Below are 20,675 nucleotides of genomic sequence, written 5' to 3' on the forward strand. Positions count from 1 at the left end.
GGGGCACCGTACCGGGGAGGGGTGGGCGACATCGGGGCAGCGCCTCTGCGGGTGTCGGCGAGCGTCTCCGCAGCGTTTAGGGAGCGCACCGGTGCCGGGGGGCGGCGGTCACGGGATTCCTGCTGCGAAGGGCGCGCAAGGGGACGGGGCGCTGGGCTCGCCGCAGGGCCGAGGCGACAGAGGTCGGCCGCGGCCACCGGGGCCGCGCTCCCTGGACGATGGCGACCGCGGCAGCACCGCCGCCCGCCGCGCCGCCGAGCGCGGGAGGGGCGGCCGCTGGGGCGCGTGACGGCGCGTGCCGCGTGACGGCGGGGGGCCGGGCGGGAGGCGGAAGCCGCGGCGAGACCTGCAGCGGCAGCGCTGCGGGAGGGCGCCGCCAGGTGCTGCCGGTGGCCGTCGCGCCCTCCCGGCTGCCTCCCCCGGACGGCGAGGGCGGACGCGGCCATTAGGGCGCCCGCGCCTGTCGCCCGCCGGCCGCGGGCCCGCGCGCTCACGGCCTCCCGCCCGCCGGGGGGCGGGGGGTGTGTGCGACAGGAGGGGACGGCGAGCGCGTGACGCCCTCCGCGCTCCGCCCCGCCCCTCCCCTCCCCTCCCCTCGCTGCTGGTCCCGGCGCCGCCACCTCGGCCCGGCGCGGGCGGGCGGTGCAGTCATGGAGCCGGAGCGTGAGTGCCGGGTGCTCTCCATCCAGAGCCACGTCGTCCGCGGCTACGTGGGCAACAAGGCGGCCACCTTCCCCCTGCAGGTGAGCCGGCGCGGATGGGCCCTCCTCCTTCTCCTCCTCCCTCCTTCTTTGTCCGCCGCCCGTCGCCCCGTTGCGCTGTTCCTCTGCGGGGCGTTGAGAGGAGCCGGGCAGGTGGTATGACGGCGGGGCTGCCCGGCGGGCTGCTGCCAAGCGGGGGTGAGGTGAGGGACGGCTGAGACCTGCCCGCCCGGGCGCTCTCCCCGGCTTCCTAAGTGCCGGAGCGCGGGGCTGAGGGAGCCGGAGACAGTGACCGTCCCGGGTCTCGGCGCGCCCCGGCGAGCCGGGGCCGGTGCGGCTGCGCCTCCCGCCGGCTCCGCGCCGCACGGCCCGGCCCGGCCCGCTGCTCCCGCTCTCATAATGTCTTCTCTCCCTGCTGGCTTGAGGCTGGTGTGCAGCGAGCGGGCTGAGAAGGGTGGGGGGTGAGGGGAGCCCTTCTGGTGGGTTTGCTCGGCTTCCTGCCGCGGTCATCTGCAGGCGCTTGTGGCGGCCGCCGAGGAGTGTGCGCCGGCATCGGCCGGGCGCTCCTGCTTGAGGGTGTCCGCGCCGCCGTTCGCAGGCGTACACAGCCGGTGTGGGTGTCCCGCGCTGGGGCGGGGAGCTGGGCTTGGTGGACCTTGTGCTGGGACAGAGCTCAGCCCCTCCGGTCCTCGTGGGTGGCGGAGCTGGGTAAGCTCCCACCCCTCGGTTTCTGAGGATCTAGGGAAGCTGTAGTAGAGTATAAGGACAGCTTAATGACTGTACAAGGCTGGGCCAGAGAAACTAGCTTACATGGCCCAGGGCTTGAGGGTATAATTGGATCTTGGCCTTCGTGGCTGTCATGTGCTGACTTCAGAGTTGCTTGCGAAGGTCTAGCTGACGGTGGGAAAACATCGGTGTGCTTTGGGGCGAGCCTTTGTGTGTCTCGCTGTTCTCTCTTGTGAAGTGTCTGTTTCATAAGGGGCTAATTCGAGGTCTTACCATCAAGAGGTTTTTGCTCCTTGACACATGTGTGTCTGTACGAAGCTTGCTGTCTAAGAATCTCATTTCCAGAACAGTGTGTTGTGACAGTGATTATCTTGGTACATGATTAACAAACGATGGTGTGATCTCACTTGACTAGACAGGAGAGATGGTATAATCTGGTAAATGATGCACTTGAGAGCAGGCCTGCAACAAGCTAACATCATACCTCCTTGCCACCATCCAATTATAATGTAATATAATGTGTGGAGACCCATGCCTGAAAGAATGTCATGATCTGCAGGCCAAATGTCCCTCCTTTCCTAAAAGAATGATCTCTAAATTGTGCTCCCCCTCCCTCAGCTGTTTTTGTGGTAGCAGAAGGGCACTTACTCCAGAGATCTCCAGTCTCTTAAACTGTTGTCTTGATTTTAATTTTGTCTCAAAGGTTCTCTTTACTTTTCTGTAACTTAACCTTTCTGTGGCATATAAGCCTCTGTATGGGTGTCTCGTATGACTTGGCAAATCGATTCCTGTGAAGTGTCTTTAATTCCTTGACTATGACACTACAAAATACTACCGTAGTTTAAAAATCCTGTTGATATTGTGGTTGGGTTCTGTTTAGGAGGCTATCGCACTCACGCTGTGTAATGTTTACAGCGTAACAAGAAATTACTGGGGTGGCAGGAAAAAAGACAGCTGGGGAACAACTGAGCTCCTATCACTACAGGCTGCACTTGAAAATCCTATATAGGCAACGCTTAATGAAGCTGTGTTTCCTAGAAGTTATTTAAACCCTAGTTTTGCTAGGACATCAATTGTAGCAAGTTGCCACCAAGTGATGCTTTGCTTTTCGATGTTTTCTTGAAACAAGTAAAAGAGTTACAAACCTGAGTCTCTTTTTTTATATATATCTATAAAAATAAAACCTGATGCTAGCCTTCAGGATGGGTGCAAATCTGGCATGCTTATGTTATTTCCCATTCTCTTTTTTACTTTGATCTTCTGAACCAATAATGGTTAAATGAAGCTTCCTTCTGAGCTCGTCAGTATTGAGTTTACAAGGCAAGATATAGATATGCCTATGTGTGTGTGCATGTGAGGTCTGATGGGCTGAAATCCTGACAGAACAGTTCAGGAATCTGCTTTTGGACAGCAGCATCCAAACAGAGAACCAGACATGGTTTCACCTGTGGTTTGCAGGCTTCTACAAAAATGTCAGTCGTGTCTGAATGACTTTGCTGGAAATATATGACATTATTTTTTGTTAGCAATAGCCAGTGTAACACTGTGCACAGCAGAGAACTCCATAGTGTCTTTTTTTTTAACCAGTTGGTTTTGCTTTGGCAGGCTGCCATTACACAAAAACCAAAAGTATTTGAAAAGTAGGTGTGTGGAAATACTTTCTCTGGGAAGTAGGTGGTAAATGCTTTCTATATAGCAAACAGTGCAAAAGAGAGTTAGACTCTATATTAGAGCAGTTATAATAATGGAAGTAATATAGCTGAGTGAGAAATACCAGAACCCTTTACACCATTTCAGGATAAAATACATTTGTTTAAGTAGTTTGAGATTCTAGATCAACTATTAGATCTTAGGGGAAACGTGCACCTGGATTTTCCAGGTGGTAAAATGCCAGGAAGTGAACTATCCTCAGCTGTGCTTTGAATTCTGCCTTGTCAAGAGTTTAAGTAGTTTTACTTGCATGGCTTTACTGTCTCTTTAAAAGTTCTGAAGGTGGTTCTGGATTATTTTTAAAATAGTTGTAAGTTATTTCACAATCGTGTAACCTGAGCAGCTTTTGGTGTCAGGAAATGGTTTAGGATTGTCCAGCGTGTAGGAGAGGAAGAGCAGTAGGGTGTACTTTAACTTGGGGAGTTGCTGCTGTCAGTCAGATAAATTGTTTTAAAACACCAATGAATGTTTCTCATACTTGGTTAAGAGTTGTGATAGTTTATATGACATGAAATAAAAATTTACATTTTCACTATGCCATTCAACTTTACTTTTATCATATGTGTTTTCTTCCTTAGAGTGATCTCTTATTTGTTAATTTTAAATATCTTTAACTTGCCTTTCCTGCCCCACCTTCTCGGTAGGTAGAATGTGGCAATAAGTAAAGGGTGCAGTACTGGCAAGCACAGAGTTACAGTCCTTCTCAGACCACAAAGTGAATGCACAAGGGCAAGCTCCTTTCTGCTCAGCAGAGGTATTTAATTGTGGCTATCAGGAAAATTGCGGTATGCAGATGCATTCAAGATTAATATACTACACCCATCATAGTATCAGCTCTTGTGAATGAGTGTTTCATTCTGTATGTTGGGTCCTTTGGGCATCTGAGTTTCCAAGAAGGAGATTTGAAAGTGAAAGGAAGGGATAGGAGAAAGTCTCAGCCGATTTCACCTGGGCGCTGGACATGAGCATTTGGTTGCCACTGGGACTAGGTTATACCCCTGTCTGCAAACCAGAGTCTCGATCTTTGCTTATGTGTAGGTAACAATGAGATGCAGAGACTTTTGTACTCTCTGTTCTTACCTTGTTTGATAATGCTAATGGAACATGATTATAGTTTGTTGGATTTCTGTTTTTATTTTTGTCTGCCCTAATGCTTGTAGAACTTGAGAAAAATCTTTTCTCTGTTTTGAGTATTTAATTCTTGACTTCCTTTTCTATCTGCTTACCTTAAAGATGGAGCTAAAGCCTGGACAAATACCATTAATTATTTGGGTCTGCAGATTGAAATTGTCTGTTCTGAATTGTAGGACACCACCATAAACAGCTTCTGTAATACAGGATAAGATGGCCTTTTGAACAAAGCTGTTGAATTATTTATTTATTTATTTTCCCTTGCTGAATGGAAATAGTTGTCTGTTCGGGTATTAATAAGGGCAGATGATTCTCATTCTTAGTCTAGTTCTCAGTGATTCTCTTCTGCAAAACAAACAGTAAGTCTATGTTTTTAGCACCTTCTTAACTGGAAAAAGGTGAGAAAACAACTTTAGTCAGCACAGACGGTAATTTCTTTGATGTTCAAGGATTGTCTTGAATTGCGTTGTTCAGCCAAGGGTATAATTTGCTTTCATATGCTGAGACCAAAACCAGTATCAACCTATATATAATGATTATCTGCTGCTCTAGCAAAAAAGTGTAAGGCTTTTTTTTTTTCTTTCTTTTGTTGAACAATGAAGTCAAATGGATTAAATGTTGTACAGGGAGACAGATACAGAGCATCTCTTATTTAAGATTATTGCTTGTTCTGTTTTTAAAAACCTACTTCTATTGGGTTAATTGTATGAGTCAGAAAAAGGACGAATCAATCAAAAGTTTTTATAGAATAAGAGGAAGAAATGTTCCTCCTGGCCAGCCCTTATTTTTGTTACAGATCAAAGGCTGAAAAAGCCTAACCCTTAAATAAAAAATAAATACAAAGATAAAAGAATGTATTTGCTCTTTGTAATAGCCAAGGATTGTCCTAAATTAAATATTTGAAACAAGAATTGTTTCAAACAAGATTAATACTTCAAATGAAGCTTGTGGAAATATGGTTTTCTTCCTTGCCTCTGCTTTTGTTCTTTTAAGAAAGGTAAACAAGGGACAGATGACTTAAAAAAAACCCAAACAACAAAACTCACAGCCCCTCTGGGAAGGCTTATTCATAGCTATGTAAACAGTATTTTCTTATTATGTGGATGTCAGTACATGTAGTTGGAAAAGTCCAGTGAATACCTTGTGCAAGGTGGAGCCCTGAAAAAGACTTGTAATCCAAAAGGTCCTAAGAAGGTGGTTCCCCACCTGGCAGTGTGGGTTTCTAGGGAAAAGCTTTACCAGAACTTTCCAGAAGTGCCTGTCCAAATTAACCCACCTGCAAAGAAAGCATGACTCTGGCTCTCTAGGAGCTCAGATGTACTGGGAGAACTTTGAACTTCTGATAAGATTATAGGAGATGGACTTTCGACCTGTATAGTAAGCTGGAAGGGAAGGAGAGCGGGACAGGACCAAGAGAGGGCAAGAAAGTGGAATATTCCTTGAAGGAAAAAAAAAAAAGTGTGTGTGTCACTTTCAGCTGTTAACATTGCTTGAAGACAGAATAGGCTGAGGCAAAGAACTGGGAAAAATACGGGGATCTCACAATTATTTAACAGTAGTGAAAACTGGAACTATGCAGGCGCATAGGCTGATGTTTGATGTAATAGTTACACTGCAGTGTGTGCTGTAATGAAGAAATAGTAGCTTTTTTTTTGGCATAAATGTAGGCTTTTGATCTAACACAACACAGCAAAGTGGAAAGATTAAGGAGGATCCCATTTAGTCTCTACAAGTATGTGCAAATATTTTACTTCAGTGCAAACAAAACTGCCTTACCCTGATGCACCCACTTTCTTTGAGGAAAAAAATTGAGTCATCAAGGAATTGCAAATCTTATTAAAAGATTGTAAAACCTTGCCTAAAGGTGTATTTACACTGTTTGTGTGGAGAATATCGTGTACTCAGAGACTCAGTAGCAAGCATTTACTTGCTGAAGGCATTTTTTTTATTCAGAAATGGCCTCTGCTCTATCTTCAAGTCTTAGATTTTTATTTTTTTTAATTCTCGCTGTTATTATGTCTTATTTCTGTTCCAAAAGAAACAGTTGAGAGAATATTTTTTTCCTCTATAAACAAACAATGATAGATAACAGTCAATAGTGATCAGATTTCTGAAGGGAAAAAAAATAAGAGCTTCAAGTTAAAGTTAATTTCATATATACATTAAAATGTACTGAAATGTATTAGAAATAAAAGTATAATTTGAAATAATAAAATAAATCTTTAATTGTATGTATGATGATGGTACAAAGATACACCTGTGAAAAATTGGTGACATGCAAAGCTACCGATACTTCTCTGAAATCTCCCTTTTAGTAAAGTGTTGCCTCTTACTTTTCATTTTTTTCTGTTTATGTCCAAAAATGATGGTTGCCTTTCCTTGAAGAGCATATTTGATCATTTTAGATAAGGTATAGAGCATTATCCATGGCTGATTAAGCACATGCCGGGCAGGTATTTTTAGCCTCTTTAGGCTGAAAAGATACAAGTGGAAGTTCCACTTCAGTTGCTTGTGTTGTGTGGAAAACAGGCTTGAGTTGGTGAAGCAAAGTTAACGTGGAGAATAGGACATTAGTCCTGGTACATAAAATCTCCATTCTTCTGAAATTGCCATGTGTGATAGGGTGTGCAGCTATATGGTAATCCACAAAGAGAAAAAAACCCACAAAAAACAACAAAACACAAAACAAACAAACAACAAACTGATGAGCATAAAGTTTGAAACATGCCAAGAAGATCCGTGTTGATAGGTAATATGTTCCCCAACAGAAGCCAGACTAGTTCATTATCTTGTGGCTTGGCAGCAGTGGGATAACTTGTCATAGCAAAAAAGTGTTACTGAACTGAAATTTGGCTACGTAGAACTACCTGAATTTTTGCGAGCGTTTGTTCAGGACTCGTATTTGTTGATGCTAATTCATCCGTGACACCTCTCAGCTCCAGTTCCTTTAACATCCGGAAGAATTATCCATAGAGCAGGAGAGAGAACAGTGATACCAAAACCTCTTAGGTGTTTCGTTTGGAAAAAAACACAAAATAAACTCAACAAAAAACAAACCTCACTTCACTTTCTGTCATCCTATGTAAATTTTAAGCATGTGGACTAGTTTAGGCTAAGTAGAAATCTTTCCATGGTGAGTTAACTTTGCTGTCTTGGGAATGCAAAGCACCTCTTACCAGAGGGGTGTATAGGATTGAGAAGGTGCTAAAGCACATACTGAGAAATGGTAAGAGTCTCCCCTGTGGCAAAGCCGAAGCTGGAGAGCCACTTTCTGATCTGTAGATGCAGTGGTTTCTGACAGCAGGAGTAAATGATTTTCCTGACTGGCAGAACCTTTCCAGTCTGATCACCACTGTTCCCCTTCTCCCCACTGTGGGGTCCAGTTGTGTTTTACTTCTCAGAAGGGGATCTGTGTGGAAGTCTCAAGCAAGGATGATGCAGCTATCAGTGACATTAATAAATTGAAGGGAGGAATCCGTGGCAGTCTTCAGTAATAGCATTCGTAGGTCATCATGGAATCATAGAATGATTAGAGTTGGAAGAGACCTCAAAGATCATCTAGTTCCAACCCCCCCTGCCATGAGCAGGGAAACCCTCAATTACACCACGTTGCCCAAAGCCTCATCCAACCTGGCCTTGAACACTTCCAGGGATGGGGCATCCACAACTTCTCTGGGCAACCTGTTCCACTGCCTCACCACCCTCTGAGTGAAAAATTTCTTCCTTAGATCTAATCTAAATCTCCCCTCTTTGAGTTTAAAGCCATTGCCCATTGTCCTATCACTACACGCCCTTGTAAAATGTCCCTCTCCAGCTTTCCTGTAGGCCCCCTTTAAGTACTGGAAGGCTGATCTAAGATCACCCTGGAGCCTTCTCTTCTCCAGGCTGAACAGCCTCAACTCTCTCAGCCTGTCTTCATAGCAGAGGTGTTCCAGCCCTCGAATCATCTTCGTGGCCCTCCTCTGGACCCACCCCAGCAGCTCCATGGCGTTCTTGTGCTGGGGACTCCAGAGCTGAATGCAGTTATTCTAGGTGGGGTCTCATGAGAGCAGAGTAGAAGGGCAGAATCACCTCCCTCGACCTGCTGGCCACACTCCTTTTGATACAGCCCGGGATACGGTTGGCTTTCTGGGCTGCCAGCGCACATTGCCGGCTCCTGTTGAGCTTCTCATCCAGCAGCACTCCCAAGTCCTTTTCCTCAGGGCTGCTCTCAATCCATTCTCCACCCAGCCTGTACTTGTGCTTGAGATTGCCCCAACCCATGTGCAGGACCTTGCACTTGGCCTTATTGAACTTCATGAGGTTCTCACAGGCCCACCACTCCAGCCTGTCAAGGTCCCTCTGGATGGCATCCCTTCCCTCTATCGTGTCCACAACACCACACAACTTGGTGTCATCTGCAATCTTGCTTTGAGTGCACTGAATCCCACTGTCGATGTCACCACCAAAGATGTTAAATAGCACTGGCCCCAGTACTGACCCCTGAGGAACACCACTCATCACAGGCCTCCCACGTGGACATTGAACCGTTGACCACAACTCTTTGAGTGTGACCATCGAGCCAATTCCTTATCCACCGAGTGGTCCATCCATCACTGTTGTGATTTAGCCCAGCTGCCAACAAAATGCCACACAGCCACTCGCACAGCCACTGGTTTGCCCACCACCTGGGAATAGGGAAGAGAGTTGAAAGGGAAAGGGGAATGAGAGCTGTGGATTAAGATAAGTAGAATTTAATAATAACAATAATAGAAAATGAAAAGTAATAATCATAAAATAATTATATATATATATAAAAATAGTATATACAAACAGGTGATGCACAGTGTAATTGTTCACCACCTGGAGACCAATGCCTGTCCTGATCTGGCAAGCGATCCCAAAACAAGTAACTCCTGACACTGCAATCCTGGACGAGCAAGAGAGAGGGAACTCTGAGAGACTGAGAGTCCAAAAAAGACACTCAGAAGAGAGCTCTCAGAAGAGCAAGAGAGTTTCTTCCCAGTCCACCCTCATCTATATACTGGACGTGATGCTGCATGGTATGGAATACTTCATTGGCCAATTTGGCCCTCAATCCTTAATCTAAGTTCAAATCATAAGGGGAGTTGTGGGCCCTCTGTCCCGACCATGCTCCCCCTTATGCTGTTGTGCTCCTGCACACTGGCAACAACACGGGAAGCTGAAAAGTCCTTGATGTCTCAGTGCCAACTACAGACATCAGTGCGCTATCAATGTTGTTCTTATAATGAATCCCAGATTAAATCCAAAGCACAGAGCTCTTCCAGCTGCTAAAAAGAAGAACTAACTCTGTCCCAGTCAAAACCAGGACAGTCATACTTCAAACTGCCAAAGAAGGGAAGTGCTGGTCAGTCCCACAATATCAGGATAAGACAATGTTTTTTCTCTTACTTAACTTGCCAGATTGGTAGCCAATAACACCAAGTATCTTTTGTTTCATACTCTCCTTAATGGTTTTCTACTTTATTTGTTTATTTGTTGTTAACACTAAATTATTTGTTTTCTTTCTGAATTTTACTCTGTTTGTTCATAGCTCCTGTACATGATAATTTTGTCCCCATTTTCTGGAAGAAAGCAAGAAAAAAAAATTACAAAAGAAACATATGTTGGCTAAATTCTCAAAATTTGATACTGTTTTTGCAGAATTATATGTCAGCATTTATGGTGGTATATTTAGCAAAGTTTGGCCTAGATCTAATAAATTAAAATACATATGTATTTTTTCTATGTATCTTTATATATTTTACAGTATTTGTTGTGGACGATGGGTACTACTGAACACATTTAGGCGGAAGAAAAACTCTTTTTCCATCTCTCCAGCTCTTCCCTGTGGTTACTCTCTCTTCTCTGGCTGAATGCAGCCCCTGTCTCATAGGAGTGAGCACCACATTACCTGTGGAAACCATCAGACACCCTGAGCAGCTAGCAGAAATAGAAGAAAATGTTTAAAAAACGGTCAGAACTGAGGCCAGGAGGGATAGTATTTCCTGCAGCATGTTAATGTTTCGTTGTTGCTGTTTGTGGAGCAGCGCCAGGTCCTGTGTCACAGCTCATTCCTTTTGAAGGCAAGTATTGCCTGTAGCTTTATATTGGGGATTGTTGTTCCTATTCTCACTGTTGTGAACATTGTGCCTCTGCTCGTTCATACAACCACCACAGAAATATATGGCAACTTAGTGTTTAAATTTGAGAGGTTTTATATTGTCACCTATCCTCTACGATATAGTTTCACAATCTGCTGGCTTCACCAGCAAAGCTGGCTTGAGAAACTCTTGCCCTTTCCTTCCCAACACCAGCTGGTTCTTCCACCTGCACTATTTTGCTCTCCGCTTCAGCTCTTCAGGGAAAGTAATTTTGTGAGGCCATGTGGTAAACTGCTCTGAGAAGCCGTCCAGGTTATAAATAACTTGACAAAGAGGGAAAAGAAGAAAATGTACGTTTATCTTGCGAGTCAGTTTCCTGATCCAGTTCCTACACAGCCCCACAGAGAGCTCTTTTGCCAGAACTGAAGTGCCAGAGCAGGAACAAGCCCCAGGCTCCTGCACCTGGCATTGACTGAAGGAAACTTTCCTTGAAGTATGCTCTTATCTAAGACATCTACTTGCTTTGAAGGAATTGGTGAGACATTGAACTTCTCTAGAAGCTCCTTCCTTTCCCTGCGGTGGCCTTGGTGTGATCTTTACATAATGTGACGCCTCTTTCAGGGAGTTGTTTCCTGTTCCGTTTCTACGTGTATCTGTTGTCTTGCAGTTTAATATCTAAAGCTTTGGTAGGAGAGTGGGATCCATTCCTAGTCTACCTAAGAAGGCCAAATAAAGCATATGTGCTGGAGAAACAAATCTCTTGTGGGATAACTCCACCTTAGATGCACCTAATGTGCTTGCTAATGGACTGGCAGTTAGAGAGCTAACTGTCTGAAATATGAACAGCAGGATTAAAAATAAAATAAAAATCAGAGGAAAGAAGGTGTTGTGGGATTCCCCCCTGCCCCCTCTTCATTCACTAAAATAAACAAGAGATTAAGTCCATCCATGCCTGTTGGACCTATTGCTGCTGTGTATGTCTGCCTCTCCTAATCAGTGTTGGTAAACTTCCTTGTGTAGCACTGTGCATGATGCCAGTTGGCAGGAGTTTGCGGTGATATGTATGGTGTTTTTGTCAAATTGCATCCAAGTTTAGAAGGAAGCAGCATGAAGATGACAAATCTGAAATTTGCAGTGAACCTGCAGTGAGACTGCAACTTTTCTATCTGAAATTAGTATCTAAAGTCACTGTTACCTAACAGTAAACAGTCTCAGGACAGGAAGGAAGAATATATTTCTTGGATGGAAGGCAGTCAGATACTCACAGCACCACCTCATTCTCCCTTTTTTATGTTTGCCCTTTAGCGGGAAGAAGGAAGGGGAAAACAGAAGCTGTTATTTCCTTGTCTCTCATTACCTTAGCCCGTATAAATCAGTGTCTTGCAGATCCATCTCTTGATCCCACCCCAGATGAAAGAAATGACCTCCTGCCGTTGGGAGGGTTAATAGAGCAGCTATACCACAAATCTTTTGACTCTGCAATCAAGTCAATCCTGAACTGAACTGGTGTAATGCATGGAGTAGTAGTGGTGAGCATGTGTGTCTCTACAGGCACAAGAGGCTGTATGAGTAGCCTGTGAAAAAGTGCTGATGATGTAGAACAAAGAATTTCTTAGTGCTGAACAAAACAGCTTAGAGGGAATTTTGATAAAGGCATGTATTCTCTGTCTTTTTAGTATCTAGCATTGAATAGTTAGCAATGCATACCAGTCAGTCTGTCAGGGTGGAAAGTAAAAGTGAGTGACCTGGTGGTATTTGTTCTGTCTCCAAGGCTTATTTAGAGGAGCATCTTTAAGGCACCGTTATCCTTATCTTGAATTTGGTCTGATTACGTTTCACATATGTACTTGTGTTGCAAGCCTGTTCAGAAAAATCAAGAAATATTCAGCCTGAGAACAAATTCACTGCACTCTCGGGCTGTTCTGGTCTTTTCTGTTCAGATGGTCATGGTGTTACAGCTAGATCAGCCCATCTGCAAATTCTCAGTAAGTACCAATTTTGCCAGAACGCTTTGACAAAAATTGCAGTCTGCTCTGGCTCTGGCAGAAGAGAGATGCACTTGTTTTCTGCTCTGGTCTTTGGGATGTCCTCTGTGATGTCAAGTGCTGAAGTCAGCTTGTGAATCCTGAAAATGAGTATGCAGTTGATCAGAGGTGAAAAGGGAGTGTCTGTCGCTCAAGAAACAGGCGTTAGGCTACCTGAGGTGATCATCTTGTCTTGTTTTTGCTGATGTGAGGTTAGTTGTTGCTGGGCCTGAGAACTTGTGGCCATAGAGCAACAATGAAGTATCAGAACGATGTGGCTGCAGCGTATATGAAATATCCCAGACTCCTTCACACCTAGCTTCCTCTCGTGCATGTTCTTTTGTTACTGGAAAGCTAACTCAGGAAGGAAAGAAAACGGTTTAAGAGATACATGGAGTTTGACTTGAGAGTACAAGTTGAGAGTACAAGAAGCTGAGGTGAAAGGTAGTTTCAGGTAGGGAAGGCCATGGTCGTTCGTGGTTTTTCAGGGATTTCTTTCTTTCTTTCTTTCTTTCTTTCTTTCTTTCTTTCTTTCTTTCTTTCTTTCTTTCTTTCTTTCTTTCTTTCTTTCTTCTTTCTTTCTTTCTTTCTTTCTTTCTTTCTTTCTTTCTTTCTTTCTTTCTAGTTCTAACCGGGTGGTTTGTATAGTCTTGATTTTTTTTTTTCAATTTATTTTTTGTGTGTATATATTGTTTGTATAGTCTTTGTATACTGTATTTTGTAGGTTTTTATAAAGAGTATAAAGTTCTCATTTTTAACAAGTATCAGATACTATCCAAATACTATTCTTTTATATGTATTGTAGCCTTTTTTGTGTTTTCTGTGTCTGCCTTTGACACTGGTGAAATAAATTCTTCAAGGTCATCTGCTGGGTTTTTTTTTTTTTGTTGTCTGTTTTGTGATTGTCTGTTTCTAACCTCAGAATTTGAAGTGGCATATTTGGTACCTGGCTCCGGATTAATGAATCACCAACAATATCTCCAGCATCCTTGTTCCTAAGCTAGTTTATTTGCTCTTTTATTTTTATCTTGGCACAGTATCTCCGATATCTTAATGATTTTTCTTTGCAGTGCTTTGTCAAATGCTGCACTAAAATACAGCTATATTATATGTACAGAGTTCTCATTGTCTACTTGGTATGGTTTACTAAAAGCTCAGAAAGAGAAAAAAGAGATTAGGTTAGTCAATAGCAGTTTCAGTTCATTTTATCAACCCACGCCAGCAATTATGCCTGCTTCACTAATTGCCAGGACATGCCTTTTCCTTTTCCAGGTTCCTTTTCTCAAACTGAATTTGTGTTCTAATTTTCTATACCCAGTACAATGTATGTTTTTGATTTGGTACCAAATGGAAGGAGATGCAATTAAGTGAAAGAGCTGGCACACAGTGAGAGGTGCAGGCTGCAAATGGGAAATCCTTTCTCCTTCTCCCCATCCAAATTAATTTGATTACAGAAATTCAGTCTTTTTAAATATGTTTCTGTTCTATGTCCAGAGGAATGCAGTGGAACAGTGATGTTCACTGGAACTACGGTGATGGCTGGGTATGGTAAAACTCCAAGCTGTCACACATAAATATCAGCAGATAACAAGCAAATCGCCTGTAATACAATGGATACAGACACTTTCTTACTGGAAAGTATTGCTGCCATTGCTTAGCAAAAAAAACCCCAAAAACTCAATTACCTTGTTTGACAGTGTAATTTTTACTGTGACATTAATGTTAATTCTGTTAATGACTTTCAGTTAAGCTCATTTATAACATAGCTAAAATAACCGTAAGGGATGGAATGGTTTTGGTTTATGTGATACGGTTATTTTTGTAGACGAATACGGGTATTATTGGCTAATTCAGCTTGTGGATTATACACACACTTTGTTAAAGTCAGCAGTCTGGGGACTTACCACAAGATTTCTTGAAAATTCTTCATAAATTGTGTCTGTTTAAGTCTCTGTAACCCTCTTTGTTTATATATATCTTTACGCTATGAAACTTTGTCCTTTGACTGATGCACCTGTGTTACATTGCTACAAGAGTAATTTTCCTACTGGTGTAGGACTTACCATATGTGTGCTCTGTTAATAGCAATAAAGCCAGCTGTGATCTAAATTTGGATGAGGAGGGAAGTACTCTGGTAAAAAATACGATCATATGGTGGGGCTCTTCAAGCCTTTGATTCGTTTTGTGTTGCTGTCACGTACTCGCAGATCTAAGACCCTCTGAAGTTAATGAGATGTGCCTTGTGCAGTCCTGAGCAGGGCAACTGCTTTGCTTTCAGTACAGACATCTTCATTCTGGTGGGTTGCTGGTTAATATTTTTGAGATGCTTTCGCCTTGCATGGGGCACCAGTCACGCTCTGTTAGTGTAGCTCTCTGCTTTTAGCTTCTTTTTTGGCTCAGATCCATTTATTCAAGTGCCTTATGCCAACTCACCTTGTTACTGAATTTCCTTATGTTAACAGTGTTTGTGGAGGCAGAGAAGTAAGACTGTAATTAGGCAATTATTAAGTATGTTAATTAAAATTCATAGTCACAGTTAAGATGCTTATATTAGGATAAACTTCACATGTTCTTAAGCTTAAAAAAACCCCTGTATGTGTGTTTATTTGTATTTTGTGTGTATATACATATGAGATGTAGGATTTGCTTTCAAATATTAATTTCCATTTCTTAAAATACTACTATCTGCTTTAAATGGTATAAATCAAAGTACTTACCCATTACTTGGAAACCTTGACTGGCTCTTGAAACTGAAGACTTTTTTTTTTTTTCTTCTGTAGAGCCCCTAGGCTTGTCATGTGCTTCCATTAACTTTTGAAAATTAAACACTAGGTTTTGAGTATATTGGAAAACTTCCATTAAAAGCCATTAATTTGTGGAGAAAAATAGAGGAGTTTTGAGTCTGTTGTAGTTGTTGCAGCAGCAGGTGGCAAGGTCTGCGTTGTGAAAAACAAAGTACAAGACCACACATATACAGTACTGTACAGATCATGGCAACACACAGATGAAGTACATGTAATGCATTATAATTGATTCTTCAGTCAGAATGTCGTGAGGCACTGGAACAGGTTGCCCAGAGAAGTTGTGGATGCCCCATCCCTGGAAGTGTTCAAGGCTAGGTTGGATGGGGCTTTGAGCAACCTGATCTAGTGGAAGGTTTCCTTGCCCATGGCAGGGGGTTGGAACTAGATGATCTTTAAGATCCTTTCCAACCCAAACTGTTCTATAATTCTGCACAGCATAAATGCCCTGAGCTGTTCTTAGGCAGCTGGGAAAGGACCACTGTCTTATTCCTAGCTGTATTCTTACTGTGTGTGTGAGGAACAGGACATTGGCTCTTACATCTGAATTCTAGTGATAGTAGTTTAAGCACAATGTTTTGCAGAGTGATGATCTTGTTTCTTTCTCACTGTTTACTGATAATACAGTTCACATGAGCGTAACACTTACCTACTTCTCAGGGCTCTATGAAGACTTATGTTTTTAACCTTTACAGAGGCAAACATGCAGTATTCAAAACAGTGTGGTTTTGTTTTTGTTTTTTTTTTACGACTTCTGTCACTGAAATCTGTAGTATGTTTAAGAGAGCGGGATGATAGACCATGTTGTCCGGATGCCTTCCTTCTACTTCTTTAAATGACAGCCCAATGGTTAGACAGGGTTTGGAAAAACAAAATGATCTGGAGGTCAGACTGTGATGATCTTGTGTGTTAGAACTTACATATCCTCATCAAGAGTGCAGCTAGCTGAAAAATCCTTCAGTACCACCAACTTCTTGTTTTTACCAGGAGGATGAAGCATACACTAAAAGATAGGCGGGTAATAGGCTCTTTTAGAATTAGTTTAAAACCATATCCTAATATTTGTCATGGTTCCTTGCTTCTCAGGATCTTTGCAAGGGCATGTTTTCTCTGCAGAGACAGTCGCTCTAAACTCAGGCAAGAGATTTTACTGGAGAGTAGTTCAGAGTCTGAGCCAACTTGCAATAAAGACAAGCCTGACAGTCACTTGAAGTGAAAGCAGTGAGATCTGCCTGGGCGTCATGACTTTGAATCGTTCCTAGGCATCACAATTTAGTCATCGAGTAGGAAAGCAGCTGAAATTAGTGTGGTTTTTTTCTGATAATATACCTGTGTGTTGATCTTGCCCAGTAAAGGAAGATGAATCAGCAGCACAGTTGAGTTTACGTACTTGAATCCTTGATTTGGAGTTCTGTGTCTAATTCACCGTGCTGCCTTTTTAGGCTCTATCTGGATGGTTTTGATTTGTTTGTCTAGTCTGTTTTAACCTCCTTCTTACTATCCTTAATATTTACTGTTCCTTTGTTCTAACTCTTCAGTCTGTTACCATCTGTTGGTACGAAGGACAGGACATAACCTGGCTTGGATGGTTCATCATTTGAATATTAATTGAAACAGAGTCATCCTTTCCCTGTAAACTTTACTTATGAAGCCAATATCTTGCTACAAAGCAGAAGAGTTGAAGTGCAAGGAAGTTAAGTGTTACAATGCCATGCTGCATTTATTTTGGGGCAAACTAGATGGATGCATGCAAGTCAAATCTTCCTTTCAAAAGCGGAGTCTGAAAGGTTCTCTTCTCCTGGTTAGCAGAATCTTGTTCCTTCTTTCTTCTTAGCCAGTGCCCTTTTCTTGTCAAACTGTGTTTCCCTTGGAGATCAACTCACATATTTGAGATGTGAGCAAACAAATTATATAGTGAGATTTTTCACCTGTGGCACATTTGTAGCCCAGATCAGGATGTGGAGCTCTAATTTTGCATACAAGAAATGAGATAACTCGTGTTCACAGTAAAAGAATTTGTATGAATGATTGGCTGAGCTTGATTTGCAACTTCAACCTCTGGTATTTTCCCTGGGTTTATCATTTACAAACCGTTTGGTTTGTAGGCTCGCTTGGGAAAATTGGTTTTGATGTGTTCTGATACGGTAAAGCTAGTGTTTTCCAAAATTAAGAACATTGGAGGAACCGGAGAGTTTAGATGGAGGTCTCAGCTTTGTTTTGTGAAATACACACTCACAGGTTGCTATCTCTGTCAGGGGACATAGACACTATGGAAGAAACATGCATGCTATTTACAAAGTCTGGTTTTATACAGTCTTTTTATTTTCTTTTCTTCCTCATGCTGAGTTTTTTTTTTCCCCCTCCTTATTCTGCTTTTCACTCATGGTTCCAGATTTTTCCTCTAACTTGAGCTGTGGTACTGCTTTGTGGTTTTAGTTTCAAACCTTAAAATGAAATGCCACCGGAGGCATAAACCTGGTGCCCAAAGAGAAAAATATGTACTGACCGTGTTGCAGAATTTAGAGGTATTTTTAATTGAATTTAATTCTTGCAGAACTAGGTCATTGTTCTCTAAGGTTGTCTAAATTAAGTGCAAACTAAAACATTCTAGTTAAATTGGTCCACTGGTCGTTTAACGGCAAAGGACATACTATCTTTGCTGCCAAAGTTGGCATAGTTACTAGTGTAAACATAACATGCAACTGGTTTTTATCCTTATAACCAGAACATTGGGACAGGTAGTAGGTGACGATATTTTGTGTGGTTTTACAAATGGAGTTGTACAATTGGGTAAAGCTGAGCTTTCTGTACGTAGCAGTTTCATCAAATGATGGAATGGCCCAGGCTGGAAGGGACTTCGGGAGATCCTCAGTCCAGCCTCCTGCTCGAAGCTGGGTTAGCACTAAATTCAGACCAAGTTGCTCAGGTTTTTGTCCTCTTGGGTCTTGAAAACCTCTTAGGAAAGTGATTCCACAGCATATCTCTCAGCCCCCTCTAAACATCTCCCTCTAAATATGTACATGTAAAGGACTGGAAATTGTTTTGTTTGTTTCTAATGGTTAGTACCCAGGAAAGCAGTAAAATGCAGTTCAATTCAGAAGTTCATGTAATTCAAATGATAGCTTTTCTTGCACACTTAGGAGATTTAAGTTTGGGGGTTTTTAACTTTTTTTTTCCCCAAACGGAATACAAACAAGGAAAAAGGAGAAATTCTTGAGTACTGTAAAGTGTGTGATACTTTTTTCCCTGCAGAAGCACAGTAAAGCTGCAATAAAAATTTTAATCAGAAGCAAATCAGTAACAGCTTTTCGTATTTCTCTAAGCATTTCTCAGAGTAAATAAAATTATTAAATGAAAATTCATATTAATATTTACTTTAAGGCAGAGCTAATCATTGAAGTTAACAGTTTTCAGTCTCAAATGATGTTAACAATAAAATAACAAATATGATTAGGAGGTAAAAATCATAGAATCATAGAATGGTTTGGGCTGGAAGAGACATTAAAGATTATCTAGTTCCAACCCCCCTGCTGCAGGCAGGGACACCTTCCACTACATCAGGTTGCTCAAAGCCTCATCCAGCCTGGCCTTGAACACCTCCAGGGATGAGGTATCTACAACATCTCTGGGCAACCTGTTCCAGTGCCTCACCACCCTCTGAGTGAAAAATTTCTTCCTTGTATCTAATCTAAATCTCCCCTCTGTCAGTTTAAATCCGTTGCCCCTTGTCCTATCACTACACGCCCTTGTAAAAAGTCCCTCTCCAGATTTCCTGTAGGCCCCCTTTAAGCACTGGAAAGCTGCAATAAGATCACCCCGGCGCCTTCTCTTCTCCAGGCTGAACAGCCCCAACTCTCTCAGCCTGTCTTCATAGCAGAGGTGCTCCAGCCCTCGGATCATCTTCGTGGCCCTCCTCTGGACCTGCTCCAACAGGTCTATGTCCTTCTGATGTTGGGGACCCCACAGCTGAATGCAGTATTCCAGGTGGGGTCTCACGAGAGCAGAGTAGAAGGGCAGAATCACCTCCCTCGACCTGCTGGCTACGCTTCTTTGGATGCAGCCCAGGAGACGGTTGGCTTTCTGGGCTGCAAGCGCACATTGCCAGCTCCTGTTGAGCTTCTCATCAACCAACACTCCCAAGTTGTTCTCTTCCAGGCTGTTCTCAATCCATTCTCTGCCCAGACTGTATTTGTGCTTGGGATTGCCCCGACCCACGTGCAGGACCTTGCACTTGCCCTTGTTGACTTCCATGAGGTTCGCACAGGCCCACCTCTCAAGCTTGCCAAGGTCCCTCTGGATGGCATCCTTTCCCTCCAGCATGTCGACCACACCACAGAGCTTGGTGTCATCAGCAAACTTGCTGAGAGTGCACTCAATCCCACTGTCCATATTGCTGACAAAGATGTTAAATAGCACCGGTCCCAGTACTGACCCCTGAGGAACGTCACTCGTCACGGGTCTCCACTTGGAAATCGAGCCATTGACTGCAACTCTTGGAGGGAGACCATCCAGCCCATTTCTTATCCACCAAGTGGTCCATCTGTCAAACCCATGTCTCTCCAATTTAGAGACAAGCATGTCATGCAGGACAGTGTCAAATGCTTTGGACAAGTCCATGTAGATTATGTCAGTTGCTCTTCCCTTATTGTAACTTGTCGTAGAAGGCCACCAGATTTGTCAGGCACAATTTGCCCTTAGTGAAGCCATGTCGGCTGTAATCAGTCACCTCCTTTTTTCCCACGTGCCTTAGAATAGTCTCCAGAAGGATCTGCTCCATGATCTTGCTGAGTAATGAATACTTTTATTTGTCTCCAGACCACTGGTACATGACGTAGATTACACAAACATAAAGCTTAGCAGTCATTAAAACTAAATTGGAGTTGTTGCGTTTGCTTCAAAGTCTTCCTGTTATTTTCTCTGTTGCTACACTCACAAATTTCCATAATGTGAAGTAGTTTTCTTTCTCTTGTTTCACAGTGCCCCCCCTTTACAGAACAGGCACAACTTGGGCTATTTTGTTGAAGGAAATGTGTGCTTGTAATCTTTCATTTCTAGCAATCTTAGGTGCTAGTTCTTTGCAGTGAAGAAATAGCATGTTTCAGTATATGTATGATTGAAACGTCTTCTGGAAGGGAGAGGAAGAAAGACTGTAAATTTTAAACAAAGTTCTAATTCATGTGTTAACACAGTGACATTTTTAGAGGTGAACCAGCACTGAGATCTAGCTATATATGTAACCCATATAACACAAGACATTTTCTATCTGTCTAGGTTTTTAGGTTGTTGTACTAATAAAACAATTGGTATCTTTGTGAAATTTGAATCCTGAAGGAGATCAAGTTTTTGGCTTCTTATTTGTGGCTTGATAACTAGATATAAGTTTAAATTGCTTTTATGCTTTTAGAAAAACTAGGCAGTTGGTCCAGTTTTCCAAAAAAGTCAACAGTTTTAGAGGCTGTTCATGTATTTTGAAGTCTC

General features: G+C 42.8%; 1 protein-coding gene across 1 annotated transcript in view; it reads left to right on the forward strand.

The window, feature by feature from the left end:
- Window positions 1–650: 650 nt before the first annotated feature.
- PDXK (pyridoxal kinase) overlaps window positions 651–20,675 on the forward strand; it is a 49,559-nt gene continuing 29,534 nt past the window's right edge. The window contains exon 1 of the mRNA XM_086618441.1: window positions 651–743. Within this exon, the coding sequence (XP_086474567.1) occupies window positions 651–743 (93 nt within the window). The remainder of the gene's footprint in view (window positions 744–20,675) is intronic.

The sequence above is a fragment of the Tauraco erythrolophus genome, chromosome 1 (assembly GCF_009769465.1).
Source record: "Tauraco erythrolophus isolate bTauEry1 chromosome 1, bTauEry1.pri, whole genome shotgun sequence".
In the NCBI taxonomy this organism is placed as follows: domain Eukaryota; kingdom Metazoa; phylum Chordata; class Aves; order Musophagiformes; family Musophagidae; genus Tauraco; species Tauraco erythrolophus.